At 36.8% G+C, this 24,976-nt stretch overlaps 2 protein-coding genes across 2 annotated transcripts in view; one reads left to right on the top strand and one right to left on the bottom strand.

Annotated features, from left to right (window-relative positions):
- Positions 1–24,976, bottom strand: part of Tnni3k (TNNI3 interacting kinase) — a 285,107-nt gene that overhangs the window by 52,651 nt on the left and 207,480 nt on the right. The gene's annotated exons all lie outside the window — the stretch shown is intronic.
- Lrrc53 (leucine rich repeat containing 53) lies at positions 387–20,713 on the top strand. The gene is made up of 5 exons (XM_040289055.2): positions 387–390; positions 5,592–5,705; positions 7,994–8,809; positions 14,544–15,059; positions 18,132–20,713. The coding sequence occupies exons 1-5, from the start codon at positions 387–389 to the stop codon at positions 20,486–20,488; spliced, it is 3,807 nt and encodes a 1,268-aa protein (XP_040144989.2). The 3' UTR covers positions 20,489–20,713.

Here is a 24,976-nt window from a genome sequence, read left to right as displayed (position 1 = left end):
AAAGATATTGTCCATTATAAACCTCAGTGTCAAATGTTCGGTTTATTGTATTCTGATTATATTTCAAGCTTTCTTCTAGTAACAAGGGATATAAAAATGATTATGGATCTATAGGAAAAAATTCTGGGAATTATATGCCTCCTTTTGTCAGATCCCAAGGATTATATATCCTATCATTTCTCTCTTTATGAAATTTTCACTGCCAGGAGGTAGAGAGCCCAATTTAACATTCAGGCGCAGTAACCAACTAATTTAGATTCTTAGTAGAACAATTTCTCCCTTAATATCTAGCCCTCCCCTGAGGACACTACTTCCCCCAGAGCCCTCTTAAGTAGAAGCTGTTTTCTCCAGCACACTCCAGTACCTCTGGGTAGGTGGGGATGGCAATGGGTGAGCAAAAGGCTGTGTCTTCCTTGCTGTCCCTGCTGTTTCCAAACTGTTTCTCCTCTAAACATATCAGATTGTTAGCCTATTCCACTGACTTCCTCTCCCTTCATCTCTGAAGATTTCAACCACTGGTTTCCTGTTATGCTCTCTAAGGCTATTGTCCTTTTATTATTCATGAAGATAACCCTGCAACAGCTGGACCTCCAGGTTCCTTTACCTTCTCTTCTCCCAGGGGCTTGTCTTCCCCCTTCATGTGGTCACTCAGCTCTGAGGTCATACCCTAGTCCCTGTCACTACCAAGCCCTGTAGATCCCTCTTTGTTCTTCAGCCAAGGATCGTGGGCCACACTGGTATTTCCAAGCCCTTTACCACTTAAAAAGCAAACAAAAGAGCAAAAACATTTTATAGTGAACAATTTCAAATATGCCCCAAAGCAGATATTATACTATCTATTTAATCCATCATTTTCTTTATTATAATTTTTTGCTCATCTCATCAATTTTTTACTGTCCTCTCAAGTTCTTACTCCCTCCTTACCTACTTCACATTTCATTGCAATAACTTCCCATTATCACTCCCTTCCACAAACCTCAACTTCCTGGCCATATTTTGCATTTTGTACACTGCTGGAAAAAGTTCAAGCTTGATTAAATCCATCTTACCAGTCTTGCTTGAAAATACTGACACTCTCACCCCAAGACCTTGTGTACTGCCCATTGCTTAAGACCTATGCCTAGCCCACTAACCCTCTGGATGACTCTCTCATGCTCTGGATGACTATTTTGTACCTTCTCATCTCTCTCAAACCTCCAGCTCCCACTAGGATGTCTACCTATCCACCTATGCCTACACATACATAATCTGCCTTAACTTCTGTTGATGAATTTTGCTTCCATCTGAGGCCAGTTCCTTCACTTGTGTGCTCCAGCAATAATTTTCCCTTTTATTTATTTATTTATTTTTTTGCATTTTTACATGGTCTTTTACATTTTTACATTTTTTACATTTTTACATTTTTACATGATTTATCCCTTCCAGCACACAGACAGAATATATATTCTTCCATTTTAAAAACAAACAACAAAATAAAACTCCTGTGGGCTCTTCTTCAAGATACTGCTCAACTTTGCTGTTCATCTTTATTCTGAAAGTGCTCTAAAGAGCTATTAAACTTGCTGATTCTAATTTGACTCCTCCCATTTTGCCTCTTCCCTAATCAAAATTTCTCCTGTAACAGTGCTGAAATTGCTCTTGTCAAAGGTACAAAGACCTTTCTCTCCATTGCTAAATTCAATACTAAGTTTCAATGCTCATTTGGCATAGCATTAAATAAAAAGTCATTCCTTTGTCCCCAAAACAGTTTTTTTTTTTTCCAATTGAATTTGAGGTCATTTTCTCATTGTTTCTCTCCTGTCTTCCATATAGTCTTCTCTTTTGGTTCCATCTTTCCTCCTTATCTTTAAATTTTGAATCATCCCAGGACTCAGGGTTGGAATCTCTTCACTCCTATACTTAGAGGTAATTTGTTGAGGTGGTAATTCCACTTCATGCCTTCAAAAAGCAACTCCCAGATTTCTATCCCGAGACCACTACTCTCTCCTGAACTCTAAACTCACACATACAATAGAATGCATTTATAATCCTTTCTTATGTCCACAAACAGTAACTTCATCCTCTACTTTCAGAGGCCAAAAACCAGAGAATAATCTTTGACTTTTTTCTCTGTCATGCTTTTATTCAACATATTTTGATCTGAAATATCCCCCACAAAAATCATGAATTAAAAACATGGTCCCCAATGCAACAGGATTCAGAAGTAGACTTTCAGGCAATAATTGGCTCATGAAAGCTCTACCCTCATCAGAGGATCAATCTATTTGATGGATCTACCCATAGATCTCTGAATGGACCACTGAAGGTGGGTCCTAGCTGGAGGAAAAAGGTCAATAGGGACATGCCCTGGAAAGGGTTTATCTTCTCCCTAGCCTCTCTTTTTTTTCTTTGATCCCCAGTGGTCATGAGTCAAGCAACTGCCTTTGCCAAGCCCTTTTGCCATGAAGTTTTTGCCTTGGAGTCAGATGACCATGAACTACATACTATGAAACTTTGAGCCAAAATAAATCTTTCTCTTCTCAGTTGTTCATATTAGGTATTTTGGTTACAGTGACAAAAAAAAAAAAAACCAAAACTGACTAACACACACAAGCAAATCACTTAATTCTATCTTCAAAATGTATCCAGAATCTGAATGGTCAAGTAGCTTATATTAGAGCAAGGCTTTCATAGATAACAAATGTGGAAGACAGCTACCTGAAGGCACTGCAGAATGAATAAAATCAGGCAGATTTGGGAGGGGCATTATTTAGAAGGAAAGAAGGACATGGAATGATTCTCTCCTTTTTTTTTTTAATAGCATTTAGTTAGAACAGTCACTATCTGCATTTTAGGAAATACTTAAAATTTTGATAGTTCATTTGCTTGAAGAACCAGAAGTCAGAATTCAGGCCAACCAGAATGTAATATCTACTGTTTTATAACATATTACCTCAAATTTAGTGTTTTTTTTTTTAACAATTTCCATCTTTTATCTGACAGTTTCTCTGGGCCAGAAGTCCAGTACTGATTAGCTGGGTCCTTTGCTCAGAGTCTCATCACAGTGAAATCAAGGTGACAGCTGGCATGGGGTGAGTTTCATTTGAGGTTCAAGGGTCTTTGCTAAGATCATTGGCTGTTGGCAGATCTCATTTTCTTGTAGTTGTATGACTCGTCTCCCTGTTTACTTGCCAAATATTGCTCAAGAATGACCCTCAGCTTTCAGAAGATGAACACACTTGATTGCCACATGATCTCTATATGCAGTTCACAATATGGCTGTTTGCTTTTATTTCTGACCAGCAAGGGCATGTTTCTCTGACTGCTTTCTCGGTGACCAGCTGGGAAATATTTTCTGCATTTAAAGGGAATATTTGATTAGGTCAGTTACACCCAGGGCCATCTTTCTTTGGCATATGATGAGACATAATGATGGAATAATATCACATTATTTTCACTGACTCTGCTCACCCTCAGGGTTAAGGATCAAAATCTTAGGAGCCATATTAAAATCTTGTTTATCACTTAGTGGCACTAGAAAGTGAGGGGGATACTGAAAGAAGAAGCCCTGATATCTGTGTATAAATGCTGCCTAAATCTCTGAGTGATTGTATATGCATGGGGAAGACTTAGATTATCCCTTCTAGATAGGTCTAAAGGAAAAGGAAATGGACTAATATTGGATTGGCCCCATGTAAGATATTGTTTTTACTACTATTTTCTTGGAGTGGAATTATCTAACTTTTATTCTGAGCCCATGAAAATCCATTGCACTCTTCAAGGTCCAACTTAGTAGTTACATACTTCTTAAAGTGTCCAAGTGATTCCACAAAATAATTTTACATTTTTCATTAGTTTCACTTCTCTCTTTCTTGTGTCATAACGAGGTATTTATGTATCTACACCACCAGCTAGGAAGTACCTTGAGGGTACATTTATTCTTATGTACCAGCATAGTCCACCACATTGGTTATTTGAGCTCAGATTTGTTAAATTAAATCACATCATACAATAAACATCCAGAATCTGTTCCTGATTCCTGGTAAAGCCATATCATCTCTTGTTTTTATCACTACAATTCCCTTTTATTTGTGCAGCTTCTTTGCTTATTTGAAAGTACATTCGAAACACAATAAAGTGATCATTTAAGCATGTACTTCAGTTCAAGTAATACCACTCACAAAAACCTACTCCCCATCTTATTTGGATAAAAAACCAAAGTCCTTGAATTCAGCTTTAAGGTGCACCACAGGCCATCCCTGCTATTCCCTGACACAGCATTTCTCTGCATTCATCAATCTGGTAACACCAACCTCCCGTGGAGGCCACCATGCCTTCAAGGACTTTATACCCACTCTTCCTTCCACCAGGACACAGCACACTTTTGCTTTTAGTAGGTCTATGTTTAAATGATAGTTTATCAGAGAGTTCTTCCTTGCCTACCATTTTTTTATGAGCCCCCAAGCTTATGTTATCTCCTTTTCTTGTATTTGTTTCATAGCATCTTTTATCACCAAATGACTTCATACTTATTTTTCATGTTTACTGTTTATATCCCTCCATAGAATATACACCCCTTGAAGGCAGGGCCCAGGGCCATGAATAGTGCCTTGTATACAGAAGATGTTCTATAAATACTTATTGAACCAATGATAGATTAATTATTTAATGTTTTCCTTATATGTCTTATTCCAGAATTATCATAATATATAGGTACAAGATTTTATGTTCTGTTTCATTTAATTTTTTTTTAAAAAAAGTCAACCCAGGTGTGCGTAATAAATGAATGGTCTCCTGTAACTGAAACTCAAATGGTGTTAATATTTCATTGGTGGATTGCAAAGCATAAAAATAATGGTAAAATTTAACATTTGCGGAACAGTTAGAGCATCTCATTTAATTCTCACAATATTCCATATTGCAGGCATTTATTATTATTTCTATTTCACACATGAAAAAGCAGAAAATAAGAAAAAATGAAATAATTTATCGCAGGTACTATATAGTCATGAAATAGCAGACCTATATTCAAAGCTAGGTAGAGTTTCTGATCTTAATCTTCCTTCATACCCTCTTCCTAAGTGTGGCATCTAAATCTGTAAAGAATAAAATAATTCAGTTGTAATTCATATAGATAAAGTGCCTGAGATTAGCTTCTTCCTACCAGAAAGAATAGCAGATAAAAGTTATAATACTCAGTTAAATACCTACTGGCTATGTGAGTTTGGATGATTTCTTAACCATGCAGAGTTTCAATTTTCTCAGCCTCAAACTGGGTTGCAAAATTCAGAGAACTAGATGAGATAATGCTTGTGCAAAAGTTCTACAAATTGTAAAGTGTTTTGTAAAATAACTTAATTTGTTTAGTAATCTGTACTAATGGGTATACACCCTGGATTTGAGCTCTCTAAATTTATGAACAAATGCTTTAACAATTCATTTTAAACTCTATGCAAAATAAAGAGTCTAGCCTTTACCTGGCATCTTACAAGAACACCAAGATGCTCATTAAAAAGCAGAAATCATCAAATGCCTTAGGAGCTGTATATACCGAAATCATGAATAATAAATGCCAACATTTTGACGTGCATTGCCCTCTGCTTTCTTTTCAGGTGGATGGCTCATTCTCTTTGCCATTTTGCTGCGGGTGGCAGCAGCTTGCCCTGCATCTTGTGTGGTATGCACCAAAGATGTAACCCTCTGTCACCAGCTAACCTATATAGTAGGTAATAAAACTAATAACTCTAAAAAGCAGTGTTCGGTGTACCTGGCAAATTCATTGCCATGCTTTTCATTGTACTGACTGCTCTCTGTGCTCAGCCTGAAAGAGGTAACCTTTTAAAGAGCAGGCCTTTTACAGTAATTAAAGAGACTAGTAACATTATTTTATTTTCTTGTTCCTGGTGGTCTCAACTAAAAGTATTTTAAGACCTTCAGAGATAACTGAGACATTTTTATTGCAAAAGAATTCCACCATTTCATGCTGCTACATCATTAAAACAAAAAAAGAAAAATAGATCACGGTAATTCTATTTTTGTCCATACTTTGTACAGATTTGAACCCTACCACCAGCTGAAAAAAATACAAATGAATCAGAAACCTGAACTGCAATTGTTCAGCATTAGTAAGATTAAGTGATGTACCAGTGAAACAGATTATTATCAAAGTGCATCTCATTTTGAAAGTCTGGTCTTTTTTTATTGGTGGTAAATGAGCTGTAGAAATGCTAACAAGATACACTGCCTGTATTCATTACATATTGCTTGCTTAAGTCAACAATTTAATAAGACACCTTATTAACAAATTTGAGGAGAATGTGATTTACATCCTGATATTCAAGAAGAGATAAACAAGCTATAAGCTCTGCCAATGGAAAATTTTCAGAAACAAGCCTAAGTTAAGAGGGTAAAAGATGATAATTTTTTTTTCATTTCTAAAATCCCAAGACTATACGAATGAAGAAATAGACATTATTATCATTCCCCACAGGAAAGAGGCTTCAAGGTTAGTTTATGCATATATTGTTCACTATCAGTATTGAAAACACACACGAAACTCCACCCTTTCAAATGCGTTTCCTGACTTTACCACATTTATTTTGTGTGTGATCTGATATAGTTGATGTCTGTAAGATACAAATATTTCTCATCTACATTGCTGCACCTCTATGTGCTCCTCATTCACAGGATGCCATGTGTGAAGTTAGATCTCACAAACACAGTGAAATGAATGGATGACTTGTGAGTAGTAGAGTTTTTGTCTAGTTCTAGGCAAGAAGTAATTGACAGAAATAACAGCTTCTCATTCTGAGTTGACAAACCCTAAAAGACTGGGGACCCATACAAAACAACACTCCTCCATCTCTAATCAAAAAACAATGATGAACGGAACAAAATGTCAAACTGACCAGAATTAACAGAATTCAAAGAATCAATAACAAATGCTGAAAAACAAAACAAAACACTCCCAATTTCAGCTTGCTTGTGCTTCAGGGATAGAAGCAATTCTTCCAAAAGAAAGCACTCTGAGAATCCTTTGTCTTTTACAGTTTTTTTTTTTTAATCTCTTTGTTTCAGCTATGCAGTCTGAATTTCCTAAGGGAATTGTGATTTGCTTCCCCCATGGCTGACTGTTCTAATATCACCTGTAGACCTCCCAGGGACAATGGACTCCTCTATTCCTATGACATTGTCATTTGCAGTCAAAACAATTTTAGCATGATAAAGATGTGTTATAATAACTCCTGATTATAATACATCTTTATTGAGTTAAAACGCTTTGATTTCTAATGACAGAGCAGTGATAGCTCTGAGGTGATTATGGTGAAGGGATTTAACAGTTGGAAGCCCTGAGTACCACCTGTCATCACATGATGGACTTCATTGGAGGGAACAGATATAAGACAGGAGGCCAAGATGGCTCAGACTATAATGAGAACCCCACTGACACATCCTCGGGTTGTCTGGAGAGAATATAGATCCTTACCAAGTTGCCAACTCTTAGCCTGGAGCTAAAAAGCAAAAACCAATGCTCCTGCTCACTTCCCCCACCCACACCTTTATAGCTGAGAGAGAAGATGATTGACTTCACCGCATAAATATACATGGCTAGCAGAAAACTGTTTAGGGGCTCAGACTCAAGCTTGGCTTTTAGGTGAATCTGATTGGGGAAGCAGAGCTGGTGCAGATCAGTATTCTCCCTCTGAGGGAGGAAGCCCAAGAAGCCACCTTCAAAATGCCTTCAATGCAGACAATCCTAAACAATGAATTAACTTTGGCATCAAAAGGAACAGATGGGTTTATGTTTCTGAAATAAACATGTCATAGTAACAGAGAATACAAAAATCCATCATTCTGATAAATAGCCAGTTTCCCCTTAAATTTAGAAGTCAGAGAATCATTTTCATTTTGTTTATTGTTCTTACCCAGGTAATGAGGTTGTTCACAGGGTATCTCCCATTCCCTTCCCACCTGTGGATATCCAGTGTCTAGTCTGTGCTTCTCTTCCTTACAGCAGTCCCTGTGACCACGAGGGTTCTCATCATCACTGATGGATACCTCTCCTCTGTGGAGAGGGCAAATCTGTCTCTCCTATTCAATCTCGCCCTGCTCTCCCTGAGCAGGAACAGCATCAAGGATGTTCAGGAAGAGGCCCTGTATGGCCTCACAAAGCTGCGGACATTGTTGCTGGAGCACAACCACATATCCAGTTCCTCCCTGGCAGATCATACCTTCAGCAAGCTCCGCCACCTACAGGTGCTGGTGCTGAGCAACAATGCTCTCCACAGCCTGCGAGGGGCCTGGTTCCAACACACCAGGGGCCTGACCCGACTCCAGGTGGATGGCAATCAGATCACTAATCTCACAGTTAGTTCTTTTGGAGGCACAAATCTCCACAGTCTCAGGCATCTGGATTTATCTAACAATTTTATTTCTTACGTTGAGAAAGATGCCTTCCGGCCCCTGCCTCAACTACAGGAAGTGAACCTTTCCCTAAATAGGTTGGCCCACATGCCGGATGTTTTTACTCCACTGAAGCAGTTAATCCTTCTGAGCTTAGATAAGAACCAATGGAGCTGTACCTGTGATCTCCACCCCTTGGCCCGCTTTCTAAGAAGCTACATTAAGTCCTCTGCTCACACACTCAGGAATGCCAAGGACCTAAACTGCCAGCCATCCCCCACAGCCATGGCCACGGTAAAGAGTGTGCTCAAGCTGTCCGAGACCAACTGCGATTCCAAGCCTCCCAACCTCACTCTGGTTCTGAAGGACAGACTTCCCCTCCTTCCAGGACAGGATGTGGCTCTGCTGACTCTCCTTGGCTTTGCAGGTATGCCAGGGAGAAGTGTGACCTCAGATTCTTTTTTCTCTTGTGAATATTCTTGAAGTACACTAAATGATGGCTTTCTCGGGGAACTGGGGTAATCTGCTAGGATTGTGGAAGGGAGAGGTTGCCAGTGAACATGGAAAAATGCCAGCTGAGTTGGCATAGGTTGCAAGAATTCCTGTTTCAGAAATGCTATCTAACAGAGGAAAAGTGCCCTGGAATTCAAGAGCTCCCAGTTTAAGTAGCATTATAATACTGAGAAAGTTAACTTGTTATTTAATTTTCATTTTCTTGTCTGTAATGAGGGAATAATAGCTACATTCCATCATCCTCCATTTATCAATAAGTATAAGTACACGCCACTAGGAGACAGGGGTTACAAAACTGATGAGACAGACTCTTTACTCAAAGCAGTCACACTTGTGTGTCAAGTTATAGTGTTGTAGTAGTGGGCCTTTCCAGATTCACAAGAAGATGCTATTACAATGATCCACATACATCCTAGTCTACAGTGGGTTGTACAGTAGTGGTTTATTGCATGAGTTCTGTAGTTCAATTACCCAGGTTTGAATTAAGAACAAGGGCTCTGTTCTTACAAGCTTGGGGGAAGTTATCTGACTTGGGGGAAGTTATCTGACTCTAAGTGACTTGGTTTTTCTCCTGTTTTAGGCTCTTCTAGGACTTCTGTTTATCCAACTCTTTCATAAACTTGTATTATACCTTCCCAGTTCAAATGAGAAAGGATAATATCCAATTCTTGATTTAATAATTAAAATTTTGTTTTTGTATTGGCTATGCATTACTGGATAAATGATATAAAGTGATGCTGTTAGTCAAATATCAATTATGAATGAGATTTCTTGAGTTATTTAGCTCAATCTGTGAGTAACCATGATGATGATGATGATGTGTATGGGTGTGTGTGTGTGTGTATGTGTTGCTCCAAACTGGAAGACTAGATGCTAAAGGACAAGGACTAAAGCAATGTACTTTGAATATGTGTTGTAAATAATTATTTGATAATGGGCTTCCAGCATATTAATTGAACATCAGATTTTAAACTTCTAACATTACACTTCTCATCAGAATAGACAGCATCATTTCTTGACAATGAAACTTCCACCAGCAGTAATCAAACTTACCTGTAATGAAATCCAAGTCTTCCCAGAAAGATAAATTGTTTTAAAAACCATGTAACTATGTCGGTAATTATATGTGCTAAGAAATAATTTACCATAGATGACAAAAGTGATAGTGCAGAAAATAAATTTTCTTTTTGTGATTCTTAGAATATAAGATCTAGGAGATAATTAGCAGATATTACAATAAAAACACACTTATATGCACACAGAAAAGCCCTAAGTTATGGGGTTCCAATAGGTTTAGGAAATGCTAGGTTAAACAATGTGAAATAGCCTTATTTATTGCAGCAGTTCCCACAGACTTTCTTTTGATAATGAACATTATGAATCTTTAAATGGAAGAAAAAAGGTGGAGCATTTCTCAAACTAATTTGATCATGAATTCTTTTTTTCATACAGTATATAATTGAATTAGTGTTTCATATAATGCTATTTTGGTATATTAAAATAGTGTAATTTTCGGTATCCTTTACATTTATATTCTGAAATATATTTTACTAGGTTAACAGCTTTTTTTATCAGTATAGAGAAGGATACAAGTTCTAGAAGATTCCAAATATTTTGTCAAAGTGACAGGAAATCTAATATACATGGATACATTCTGATAAATTATATATATGACGATTATGGATATATTGGTTTTAGTGTGTAAAATTATTACATGAATGTATTTTTCATTAATTAATTAATAAATATACTATTATTTTAAGGGATTCTTCTTTAAACTGATTAATTTTTTAAAATATCAATTTGCTTGACTAAGATTATTCTTCTTATGAAGTGAAATTGTGGTGAATTGTGTGTGCCTCTAGATTGTAGGAAAAAGACAAAGAACTATAATTTTGTCTATGATTCCACTTTCTTCTCTATCTGTAACTAAGCTGTGATAAATCCAAGGAATATAAATAATCATATTCAGTTAATTTAAAACCAATCAGTAAATACTTAGCACCAAACACTAATATTTTGACATTTATTATTCTGTGACCTAGTAAATAAAAAATTTTCATGAAGCTATCATGTGTTTGCAATGGTTCCACAAGAAGTTATCATTAATTATGCTACTTTTTTTTGCCAACTCAGAATAATTGTTAGAATACTTTGAAAATATAAACAATGGCCAGGTGTGATGGTGCAGGCCTGTAATTCCAGTGAATCAGGAGGCTGAGGCAGAAACATCTCAAGTTCAAGGCCAGCTTCAGCAACTTAGCAAGATCCTGAGCAAATTAGGGACACCCTGTCTCACAATGAAAAATAAAAAGGGCTGCAGATGTGGCTTAGTGGTTAAGTAAGGAATCAATCCCCAGGACCAAAATAATAATAGTAGTAGTGGTAGTAGTAGTAGTAGTAATAGTAATAGAAACAATGCCCATGGCAATGAAAATTCAAATGTATTAGCACATTCAACCTGACTACAAGCTTCATGTGCAACTTTTGCTCTCTCACCAAGGAAAGTGACCACACCTGAGTGCCATGTCAACAGAAGGAGAATGAGTGGGTCTTTACCACTTAGACACAATTAGAGAAGAAGGTTTCTCTTATAATCAGGCTATATTCACTTGTATGTCACTGGCTGATGCATGTCTTTAAGAAAACTTAGATCCATCTTTCCTGTATTATTTACTTTAATATTTACATCACACATTCAAAATATTTATGATTGATTCAAGGGATGTTTTTCTGTTACCATTTTCTTGCAAGACCTAACACAGCAATGTAAAACCTAAAGCAACAGCAGAAGGGTTAAGGTTTGGATCTTAAATGTCCCCTAAAGGCTCATATATTAAAGGCTTGATCACCAGCCTATAGCACTATGGGAGAGGGCAGAACCTTTAGGAGGTGGGGCCTTGTGGAAGGAAATGAGGTCATTGAATACATGTCTCTGAAGTGGGTACTGTGATCCCAGACCCTTCTTCTTGTTCTTTGCTTCCCTGCTGCAATGAGGTGAGCAGCTTCACTCCCCCACATGCTACTTGGCATGATGGTTGCCTTGATATAATTACAAAACAATAGTCAATTAACCATGAACTGAGACCTCTGCAAGTAAGAGCCAAAATAAACCTTTCCTCCTTATAATTTGATTTTTTCAGGTATTTTGTCATAACAACAGTAAATTAACACAAGAGTAATCATAATTCCACAATTCAAACTTTACTGTATCAAAGTGCTGTATTAAACATATTATATATATATATATTATCTATTTAATCCTGGGTAGTATTATCCCCGTTTGATAGAGGAGGAAAACTAAGGCTCTCAGATACTAGAAAATAGCCAAGAAAAGTGTCCTAACAGCACTTTGAATTCTAAGTTTTCTATGTAAAAAATAAGGAATATTTTCACTTATTTTTAACATTAAAACCCAAATCAAATCTTTGTTTGGAATAATGTATACTCTAGGATGCAGCAATAAAATGGTTATGATCTAATTTTTGTTACCACTTTAAGAAAATATGAGAACTTTAAGAAATTATTTTAAGATATTAAAGTCCTTTTTGAGAGCACATTGTAAAATAAGTTAAAATGGGTTTATAATATCTCTAGATCTGGTAAACTATACAATTATTGGAGGATTTCACTAGAAACTGTCATTGTCTCTCCTTAATCTTCATCTTTAACAGAAAAAAAGGAAATGAAACAATCATGCCTAACACATTCCCTTTCCTTTCAAGTCTAAAATATCACATTAATATTGTCACCAATTGAGAGAACCAAGCATAGTACTGCCAATCAGTGAGCCTAGAATATTGTGATCATCTTATTCACTGTCCTTATTTCCTGAGGAGGAAACTTACTTGTCAAAATCACACAGCAACTACAGGCAGACTGGGCTTCAAACACAGATTTTTTTAGTCCTACAGACATGATGTTTTGCTGATCACCATTTTGGGCATTTATGATTTGATCAGCCAGTTTCATTATCAGAACTTATAAACAGAATTACTTCCATTTATTTAAGAATATTCTATCAACCTTCTAGAGTACCTTTCTGACAGAGTTGTGGGCATTGAGGATAGAACGTTCATCAAGACTGAAATGTCTGTTTCCTGACAGTGCTTCCAGCATGGGAGAACAGACATTGAACAGACAAATAAAGGAATGGAAACATTATTCTGTCATCGATTTTAAGAAACAAAGGAAATCACTGTGGTAGACGGGTAAACTTTGGCTTGAACTTTTAGGTGGTTGAGAGTGTCCTTTCTCAAGATGGGGCAAAGTTAAGAAGAAAAAGAGGTTAGTCTGTGTTTCAGTCAGCTTTTGCATTGCTGTGATCAGAAGATCTGACAAAAACAGTTTTAGAGGAGAAAAAGTTTGCTTGGTTCTCATGGTGTTGCTCTGAGCCCAAGATGAGGTAGAACATCATGGCAAAAGGGTGAGAAGGAGGAAAACAGCTCAGGTCATGGCAACCAGAAACCAGAGAAAGCTCTACTTACCAGGGACAAAATATAAACCTCAAAGGCACAAACCAGGTGACCTATCTCCTCCAGGTACACACTACCGTCTGTCAGTTACCACATGTTAACCCATTTAAGAGGGTTGATGCACTGATTTGGTTAAGATTCTTATAACCCAATCATTTCACCTATAAACTTTCTTGCATTATCTTACACATGAGCTTTTGGGAGAATCTCCCTGCAAACTGTAACAGTCTGCACCTGGGTTTGAGAAAATGGCCACTTACAATATTCCTCAGAGATCAAGCTATGCCTGCAAAGCCCGCAAATGACAGTACCATTGGAGATCATATCTCGTTCATTTTTCCATGGCAATTTATAAAGGGGAGTGATCTTTGAAAGATAGAAAAACCAGTAAAAGCACCAAGAAATCTGGAAGTACTGATTTAAAGGATAAATAAAGTCCAAATAAGCAGAGATAAGAGAAGGTGTTACAAACATCACTAAGAGAATATACAAAGGCTAAAAAGTATGTTTTCATTTTAATGAACTAAAGAATTTGCAATCTGGTGTTTGAATGTGGGGAATAATGAAAAATAAGATTAGAAAGGGAGGCAATGACCAGATTGCATTGACTCTTAAGTGTCAGGGAAGTTTGGTCTTTTTGCTGATAGGAAGCCAGAGAGTTGGGATGGTGGTGAATGTTCAGGATGATTAAAATATGGCAATAGTATATTACATCCATTTATCTTTTAGGGGGATGAGGTCAAGGTACATGAGATGTTTTACAGGGCATATGATAATTTCAGCTTCCTTTTATTAACTATGAAACTATCAAATAGGAAGTTGGGAATTAAATTGGTTTCCCACAGGCAGAAAAATAATTTTAATGCAAGAATTCTTCTATTTTGAATGAATTTGAGTCTGTTAAAAAGCTCTGTTTTTCTTACCAAAAAGGTTCCAGATGGTGTTGTTATAATTTTTAATATATATATAAAGAAAAATCCAAACTGGAAAGCAGAACAATGTCAATTAAAATAGCCTCTGTTTGGCCTGATATTTCTCCAAATGGTGATGGACTTCCCACTCACTCTGATGCCCTTTAAGCCATTAACCTTTATATTTGTGGGCTTCACATTTGGTGATTTATATGTCTCTTCCTATGATGTTATCTTTTAATGGTCTCTCTATTTGTCACAGGAGCTGTTGGTCTCACTTGCCTAGGTTTAGTTGTATTTAACTGGAAACTCCAACAAGGCAAAGCAAATGAACACACATCAGAAAACCTTTGTTGCAGAACCTTGGATGAATCCCTGTGTGCTCATGAGGCAAGAAATTACCACGCTAAGGGATACTGTAACTGCCACTTAACTCAGGAAAACGAGATAAAGGTCATGTCCATTGTGGGGCCCAGAAAGGAAATGCCACTTTTACAGGAAAACAGCCATCAAGCAACATTGGCCTCTGAGTCCACAGCCCCTGACGGATCATTTAGAAACTTGAAAGGGAAGGACCATGGGGCAGACAGCACTTTCTTTTGCCTGGATAGCAGACTGCTGCAGACAGGATGTACAGATCCTCCTGGGAATAGGGCAGTTTTTAATGATGCAGGCTTAGTTACAAGATATTGTCCAAAAAGAGTTGAAAAGCTAAGGAATCCTGAGCCTGGAGAAGTCCAATCTCCAACCTTGCCACAACATGTAACAAGAACAATAGGTGAGTTTGTTTTGTTCTAAGAAAACCCCACTCTGTTTAATTCCCTCTGAAGGAGAGAACCTCTTTTAATTTCCTCAACAGGAAAATGCCATAAAAGTCACTGTTTATTCCTCTTCTAAAGATCTGAAGCTACTGTGACTTTGTGTGTTTGTGTGTGTGTTTGGGGTGAGATGCACCCCACTCTCAGAAGCTAAGTGTGCATCTCTTGTCTACTGGAAGTGAATTTTGAGACCCAACGCTTAACAATGTTTACCCAAAAAAAGAAAAAAAGAAAGAAAGAAAAAAATAGAAAGACGGAAAATAAGAAATAGCAAAAAAAAAAAAAAGAACTATTTTAAATAGCAATGGTGCTATTCAGATTTATGGGACAGTGACTATTAGCTTTCATTCCAACATCCTCTGAGCTCTAATGTCAATTCTGCAGTAAGCAACCTTCCCAGAGCATGACATGTTAGAAGAATGGGCCTTCTAATGCTAGTGATTCATTTTGGGAATGATGTCAAGAAACATACTTTGCTTGCTGAGCTGTCAAGGATGATAACTTCCCAGTTCAGAGAAAGTCAGGACTTAATTCATTGTCCCATGCTGGGAGCCAAGTGAATCTGGCCATGACATCTACCCACTGTACATGGGCGATGTCAATATTTAGGTGGTGGCAATGAATTAAATGTCTTCCTTTTTCTTTCTGAATAGTAAGACAGTGTTTTTCAGGCTCTGCAGTGAAAACTTTGACAGCTGCTCTGTAAAGAGATTCCTGTCACTTATTTGAATTAGTTTACAACAGAGTTTTTTCTCAGAATATGAATGACAGAGGTGCTGTCTCAACAAATTTGTATCACCAGGATCTGGCCCTAAGAATGGATTTGGGGACAAATGGATAAGGATGAAACCATATATTATTTCCTATGTGGCACAAGGCAGGATGTGAGTTCACCTGACTGCATTCCTCATGCTCCATTTCTTGCCAGTTCTGGGGACTGATGATTTGACTCAAGAGAGAGATGGCCAAGGAAGGAAACATCTGCCACAGAAACCAGAGAAGACTGGTTTATTTTATAAAGAAATAAGTACTTAGCCTTTCAATAGAATCATACCTTAGGCAGATGTTCCATTTTAACTTTAAAATGCCTTCAACTTCTCTGTGGAAAACTTCTATAATGAAGAAAATGTGGGTTCGTAACTTTTTAGAAACCTGGGCCTTGTTTTACAAAGAAGACATTGGTTTGCCAGGTTATTAAAACTACTGAAATTCTGCTTCATGCCAGGCATTGTATTGGAGCTATGAAGGCTTGGTAGCTGAGGAGAAGATAGCCAAGGCTATATTTGCTCCAGAATAAAAGACAGGGAGGAGACAGTGATGTTATATTTATGCCTAGTAACTTGGGAAAGCAGAATTATAGACTTTTGTGGGTAGGGGGGAATCTAGAGATGATCAAATCTAAGTGTTCTTATTATTTATCTTTGATTTCCAGAACTCTCTGAGAATATGATAAAGAGCACAAATGTATTTCTCAGTATAATTCATATATGTGCATAACAATTCCACATGCTCCAACCTTCTAAAACCCAGAGAGTAAGTAGTTTTTCTAAGGCCACCCACAAAGTTGATGGCAGATCTTAGATTATAATTGGATACTCATTTGGGCTTAGTCAATATACTAGTCAGCTCTCATCTCTGTGACCAAAATACCTGAGAAGAACAACTTAGAGAAGGAAAAGTTTATTTTGACCTCACAGTTTCAAAGGTCTCAGCTTCTGGTTGGCTAACTCCATTGCTCCAAGGTGAGGCAAAGCATCATGGCTAAAGGGCTCAGTAGAGGTAAGTTTCTCAGCTCACTGTGGCAGGAAGCAGAAAGAAGGGAAGAGGCCCCAGGGAAGATGAGCTTTTCCAAGGTATGTTCCCAGTGACCCACCTACTTGAGCCATGCCCTACCTGCCTACAGTTTCCACCCAGTGTAGTTGTTCTTTCAAATTACTAAAAGATTAACTGTATCAATCTACTGATTAGGTTATGGCTTTCATAATCTAATCATTGCACCTCTTAATATGTCTGCATTAACACAAGAGCTTTTAGAGGATACCTTATATCCAAATTATAATGATTCACTTCTTTCTTTTTGTCATTGAATACAAATACTTTCTTCTTTCTTTACATAGACCATTTCACAAAATAGGAGAAAGCACACTAATAAGATATGATTTGAAATTCAATGCTCATTATGGGTAAGAGGAAAGAATTTAGTGTCAGACAGATGTGGGCTCAAGCCCTTGCCATATCACTTAGCTCATGAATGACTGGGGAAAATATCAACCTCTCCAAACATGCTTCTTTGTCTATAAATATTATAAGGTAATAGGAGATTTTCAAGGACTCATAACTTTTGTAAAATATCAAATGAGATACATATCAAATGCATATAGAATAGCACATTGCCTAGCTTTTAGTATATGCTCAATAAATATTATTATGTCATTAATATTATTTAATATGTGTCACTAATTTATATTTACCTATACTATTAAAAGTCCCAGGCAGAGACTGAGGTAACATGAACCAGGTCATAATTCAAAATTCTTATTTATTTAACAAATATTTAATGAATATTGAATTAAGTTATTGAGCCAACAAGCTTTTCCCTTTTGTTGTCTAGGTTATTTTCTTTTTGATCTCTGAACATAACCATGTTCTTTCTAATGTTTGAGTTTCAAAAAAGAAATGAATGCAGAAAAAATTACTATGCCATTTGAAAAGGATTCAGATATTATTCATATTTAAAGCAAACCTAACCAACAACTAAAGATGTACAACTATGGATAATATTTATATTTCTAATTCTACAACTTCTAAGTCAGCCTCACAGCTGACTGAAACGTGGCCATAAAGAATGCCATTGTAAACACACCAAACTGCCAAATATCCTTTGTGGATTTGGCTAAAAATTAGGGAATATTCAAGAACTGTTATAATCAGAGGAGTCATTTTTGCACTTTCCATAAGGTTCCTAAGCATCTGTTTGGTTAGGGATTTAAAACTCTGCCCAGTGCTAAAATCCTGCATTTATTGTTCAGCAGATATCAGTGGTGACACATTTAGAAGAAGATATGCAACATCCGCTTCAGCCTTGGCAAGAGAAACTCTTGAAAAGCATTTAACAAATGGATCATGGCAACCTCCAATAGAAAAAGAAGACAATGGCTTACAACCTCACAGGCAGAGACATTTTATTACAAGCTCATCACCCAAGCCCTGTGTGCCTGAGGAGCACTATGTACAAAAGATCTTATGCAAACATAGACCAAAATATGATGACCCATGTGGACTGTTAAAATGGAGCAAGCCCAGGTATTTTCAGACAAAGAACTCCCTTATCTGTAAATATGTACCATATAATCAATTTCAAGATTATATGAAAGAAAAGAAGTCAAGTCGTACAGAATATTCAAAGTCTGAGAAAGAGCAAATCCAAATTAACAGTGCAATAGAAAAATTCCTTATGACTGAGAATAACACAGATTTATCAAGGTTATCAAGAAAATTCAAGAAAACATATTCCCCAAAGAAGGTTAGCTATTGTGATCCTGACTTAGTAGGGGAAAAAAGATTGGTGAAATCACCCAAAACATCAACACACTGGAAACAGCAGGAAAATCAAAGTAATCAGCTGACCACCTTGGATTTCAAAACAAGCAAAGGAGGACAATGGTTTACTGAGTCACAGATTATCAAAAAGAAGAGAATCAAACAATCTGGTCACAATGGGAAAATTAAAGGAAAAAAATTAAGGAAAAAATTAAATTTATGTCCTTTTAGAAAAGTCAAAGTCCATCCAGAAAAATCCTCACCAGAACTCCTCGGAAAGTGTAAACAAGCAGTGATACCTCTTAAGACATTCCCCAAAACTTCTGATAAAAAAACTAAGATAAATCTTGTGTCTTCTGCAGATTTCCTTCAACAGTCAGAGAGTAACAACTTCGTTAAACTCACTCCAAAAAGGCTATCTCTTGAACATGCCCCAAAGCAGACCCCAACTTACAAAAGAAGTACTGAAAATGCCCCTCTCCTCAGTGCTAACCATTTGTCCATGGGCAACCAGAGCTCTGTAAAGGGCAATTGTTACCCAACTGGTCAGGTTCCTAATGGAAACTCATCAACTGTGCCTCAGCCTACACCCCAGAATATCCAGCACGGGCTCTCACTTTCTCAGTTCTCAATGGAGCAAATGGAACGTACATCTCAGTTTCAACCAGAAGTTTCTAGTTATTCACCAGCTACTTCAGAAAATGTGGGAAATAACATTTTTCCATTTCAGCATTCCAGGGGAGTTATTGATCAAGGGGCAACAGAGTCCAGAGAGCTCATGGGGCAGAACGAATCAAAGTCCAGTGAGCAAAACCAGTCCCCTCGGTCCATGAGAAACCAAGCACAATTTCTAAGTGTTTACAAGACTGACAGTTACAACAAGGAATGTACTTCAGAGCAAAATCAAGCTTTACAATGTAAGGAACAAAACTTAAGTCATGAACAACTTGAAAATGAAGAAAAAACATTAATGACAAAACCCAAAATATCACATCCAATTGTGGAAAGTTGTATTGTGGATAAGGAAGGAAATGAAGTAGGGAAAAATCTTCTTAACACAGAAACTTATGATTCCTCTCTTATTCCCTGGACACAGTCCAAGAACAACCTACCATTTATGATGACAAATTCTATTCCACACCAAAATAGAAGAGAGCTTCCCAAGGATATCAGTACTTCTACTCTTAGTAGTCAAGCCATTTGGCATCTAACCAACAGTAGCGAAAAAAGAAGTGACAGCGCACATGTATTGCCCAGAGATGACAGCACTGAAGCTCTGGAGATAAAAATAGTAGAAAAAGAAGGGGAAAGTATATTTGATGAAAGCAAGACCAATTCTAGTATGTTCACTTGTGCTACACAAATGACCTCAAAGGGCATCACAATCGGAGGGCAGCAAACTTGGGTAAATGGGAAAAGTGAGAAACACGTATTCTGTGATTCAAACTCTGTTGAGGAGACCATTACAGTTAAAGATCCGAGGATCACAAGTTCCCAGGAAACCAAAAATAGAATACCTCACAGTGAAGCAGATCTTCAAATTAACAGTCATATGCACGATTTGAGAGAAATTCAAAATATGCAGCCAGATAAAGATAGCAGTGCACACAGAGAAGGTGAAATGGCAGCGGAGAGACATGCAGTGCTTCCTCTCTCACCAGAGTTAAAAGACATTCGTTTTGAGCCAGAAAATGAGGTGCCTCTAATTCCTAGCAGAATAAATGAAGCTGAAAACTCTGTTCCAAAACCTGTACTGCATCCACCATCTGCTGAATATGCTAATACATCACCTTTAGAAGCAGAGCAAAGTGAACAAAATAACTCAAATAATAATCACTTTCTAGCTTAGCTCTCTTCAAAAGGACACACAAACACCCTCTAGCCTTTGTATGCATTTAAAATGCATTATTTTGGAGAATAAAACCTCAGAAATTCTTAGTTATCAACAGAAGTTCACAGTTGAAAATAATTAAAAAAATCAAAGATGGAGCCACAGAATATGTTTGATACAATTAACTGAGAAGCCTTTTTTAACAAATGGGAAAATGGGAAAGAAAAATTTTACCCAGTCCTGGAAAAGCAATCAAACACTAAAAGAAATAAAAAGCCTCAAATTAAAGGGTAGATATTTAAAAAGCATTTTAGTAAAGGTACTTTTAGTGTTTATTTTATGGAAATCATTATAAAAATCTTAATTAGTGGCACTACAGTATTACCTTCTACAGAGATGACTATATATTCATATTTGAGCCCAATTTGTTTTCCTAATTATGATATGAAAATAAAATTTCAGCTTTTTTGTTAGTTGTAGTCTAGCTGATATGTATAACAGCATATTTTGTGGTTTTGTAACTGTTCTGTTGATAATTATCCTAGATCTTAAGTAGAAGTCTTTAAAAGCTATTATTTCTCTGAGAAAAAAAAAATTAAGGATTTCCAGGGATAGCAGGATGTTTCTGTAAATTCTGCAAATTCCTATAAATCCACTAGGTGGAGATCTCAGCTTCAGAAGAACAAACTGGGCTTCAAGTTCAACACAATGGATCTTGAACAAAAGGAATTTTAATGAGCTTTATTGCCAATTGTTATTAATTTAAGATTTTAAGAACTAAATAATCCATTGGCATGTAGCTTTCAAGGTTTGATCTCCTGAGTTTAGCATGCCTCTATTGTTCTGTGTGAGTACTCCTCCTTATGCACAGGAATTAAATGTGCTTATAAATATTACATTTAAAGCAATAGCAGAATAAACATCTTTTAATTAATGACACATTTATTCAAAAAATATAAGCACACACAATTTTATTTATGCCCCAGTAAAATGTTTAAAGCATACCTTCATGGCGTAGAATGTTATAATATTCCACATTTCCTAGGGGAGAAAAAGGTTTAAAAGGAAGCAAACTTCTCTCTTTGTTTCTGTACAGGTCTCCGTATCTTTATCTTTACTAGAACAATATGCATATTGCTTACATGCCCCACCTATGTTCTTTATCCCTTCCTATTCAGAATTGTCAGCAAAAAAGACTTAACTTTTTCAATTTGAATTTTTAGCCTTCTTCCTCTTTTCTCACCAAGATTCAGAACTCTCTTGCTTTTAACTTCAGATCCTGTCCCTGTCATATTACTCGGCCTCTTTGCCTGAGCTTAACTCTGTGCCATCTGTCTGCTTTCCCTGCTTCCATTTCATTCTCTTAAGCACCTTTAAGGTGAGAAGAGCATCTGTGCCAACTACCTGCATGACAAGCTTATTCGAATCCCCAGCTCCCCAGCTTTGTAGAACAGGTTACTTTTTTTCTCTGTTGCTGTCTTTACTTTTCTCTTTCTATTTTTTTTAAAGCATTATCCCTTTATCATAGAGTGCTTAGCTTCGTTCTCTCTCCTCACTGCCAACAGAATCCCTGATATGTAAGGGCCAACACCTACTCTTGGTTACTAGCTGCCTTTCAGAAGGCACCAATGATAGTTCTAGACATTTCCCTCTTTTCCATTTCTGAAATCCACTCTTTCACCTCTTTATGATGCTGCCTTTGAAATGGTTGTCAGGGTTACCCTGGGTCCCAAATCCATGGTTGTCATTGTGGTCCCTATGTTCCAATCAGCAGGATCCCTGTAACACAGTACACGATTGGCTGACCTGACTTCAGTATCTTTTCCTTCAGTTTTGACCTAGTCATTCCCAACTTTTGGAGGCACATATGACTAGGGTGCTTGTTCAAATGCAGTCTCAGGCTCCATACCAGAGATTTTCATTCAGTAGAACTAGGATGGAGCTCCAGAATCTTCTTTTTAACAACAATTCTGGATAATCTCGAGTATGTATTTTCCTGCTCACATGCTGAGAAAAAAAGGTTTTGCTATACCAATGAACACCAGAAGATTATTCAATGTTTGTTTCTTAATATAAACTACATATAAATTTTAAGTCAATAAACCCTTCATACTCAATTCAAATAAATTTTGAAAAAAATCACTTTTATATATATTTTCACTGCTTTAGAGACAAAGATAGATTACTTATAACTTCATGTCCAAATTCCCATTCAGGTTTCCAAGACTTTCCAAATATGATTCTATCAGGATTCTTTTCTACCTCACATTGCTTTCTAACAACTTCCAAAGGACTGGTATTCTCACTGTCCTCTGTGTACCATATTTGAGTCTTGACTAAGAAGATACATATATGAGAAAATACTGGGTTTCAAATTCAAGGAATGAGGAAAGTATAGATATGAAAGAACAATTCGTAAAGAAAGTAAGGAACAGGATAGCATGATGTTGGTATCTTAGATCCAAAGAAGAACTTGTTTCAAAGAATATCTGTCACAGAAATTTAACCTCTCAGTGGTTACAATGTTCCTACAACTAGTAGGTCCCTTGTCCTTTTTCTCCCAATGAATTTGTACATGTCCTCCTTGCTTGAGTTGGGTTATTATCTCACTAACCCTTCATTCTGCAAGCTCCTATATATGGTTCATGATCTCCCCTCAAGTATCACTTCTTATGGGAAATTTTCCCTGACCTATGATATCTCCAACTAGCTAGTATTCTTTTCGTATGCATTACCATAAAGTCTTTTTTCCTTTAATCTTGTCTTTAACTGTAGAATCATTAATATGTGCCTTTAATTAATCTCCATATAACTACTGGACTTAAAGTCCATGAAGAGTGCATCTTAAATCCTCAGCCCCTTTCATTGGACAGTATATAGTAAGAACTCAAATTAATTGTTGAAGGAAAATAAAAATTATATCATTGTTCCCTTTTTTTTTTCACCACTCAGTCTACTGACATGGTAAAGACCTTGCTGGGTGACATAATGATGACAGAAGCAGCTCAACTTTACAGTGGGGGGTGGATAGCAAGGCCAAGCCAGGACTGAATTGAGAAGTTCAGACATTGCCAGAAAGTTGGAGATTTGCTTTCCTAATGTGTTTTCTCTTTCTCTTCCTCCCTGAACCTCATCACTACAGCTCAGACTCACTGCTTAGCCCCACGATGTTCCCACTAAGCAATTTATTTGGGATATATATATATATATATATATATATATATATATATATATCTTTAATAATGTCCTCCTTTAGCCCTATTACTATTTCTCTTTCTCATTTCCCAATATTTTGCTTGAGGCATACATTCCACCCTAAACATGCTTTTAGAATAAGCCAATGATTTGCTTTTATCTCCAAATGAAAACTTCCACATGTCCTTTATCTATGATCATGGGATTAGCTAATAAAATAAAAAAGATTCCCTTGATGGCTATTTTATGTGTAACTTTGGTACAACTCTCTTCATACAGAGAGAAGGGACATCTGTATTGGGTGCTTGACACATTTATCCTGAGAATATATGCCTGAGGTTCATATTGAAAACAAAGACAAGTTTTGCCAAATTATTTTAACTCACATAATTTTCAAGATAAAATTTCCTAGATCTCAAAATCTAGATGTGGAACTAGAGGTATTGACAAGCAAGTGTGGTATTTGTTCACTTACTCAGAAAAAAAAAAAAAGCATCTAATAGGTGATAAGTCGTAGGGTGATAGCAGTGACAAAACAAAACAGGCAATCATCATCATCATCATCATCATCCCTTCTTCTATGTTCAATGGAGCTAATGTTTGGTAGTGAGAAGATTCTTAGCCTATAGCATGTCAGAAGGACTGGTCAGAAGTTTATCTGAAATACTCAATCCATATTCCACAAGAACCTTTATTTTCTTCATAAGAGTTTCTGTGCTCTCAAGTGAGATTGGATATGACTTGGTTTTTACCTTTAGAAAAAGCAGGGGTTTGCCTTTAGAAAAAGAATAAGAAACTTGTTTTCTCTATCTAAATGTGTGGACATTTTACTTTGTTGTGGTACTTTCTGAAATAATAACAGCCACACTTTATTGGCTCCCTTGTCGAAGAGTGATGAAGTGTCTAGGATTGATCAGAAACAAGATTGTATAAGAAAACAACAACAATAACTAGGATGATTTGGGCTGGCAAACAAAAGCCATTAAGCTTTTTTGTATGAGAATTTCCAGGGTGAAGAACATAGACTAATACCCTCCATTCAAAGGAAAAGACTCAATGGATATACTGATGTCGAGACACAAGAATTTCAATAAATAAGAAAATAACTGGCCAAGGAATTCTTGGACACACGACTGAACTGTAATACCAGGAGAGAAGCTGTAGGACCAACTCAGTCAATCTCTGAGAATAGTAGACATCACCTGATATGGCACACAAGTGAGAAGAATCACTTTATGGAGACTAATGGTCTGCTATTTTTTCCTAGTTATAGATTGTCATTCCCCCTTTACTCTCTTAGATTTAAGACCA

Source organism: Ictidomys tridecemlineatus, chromosome 11, assembly GCF_052094955.1.
Source record: "Ictidomys tridecemlineatus isolate mIctTri1 chromosome 11, mIctTri1.hap1, whole genome shotgun sequence".
NCBI classification, from domain to species: domain Eukaryota; kingdom Metazoa; phylum Chordata; class Mammalia; order Rodentia; family Sciuridae; genus Ictidomys; species Ictidomys tridecemlineatus.
The sequence above is the reverse complement of the archived record's forward strand: the minus strand, read 5'-3'. Positions and strand labels throughout refer to the sequence as shown.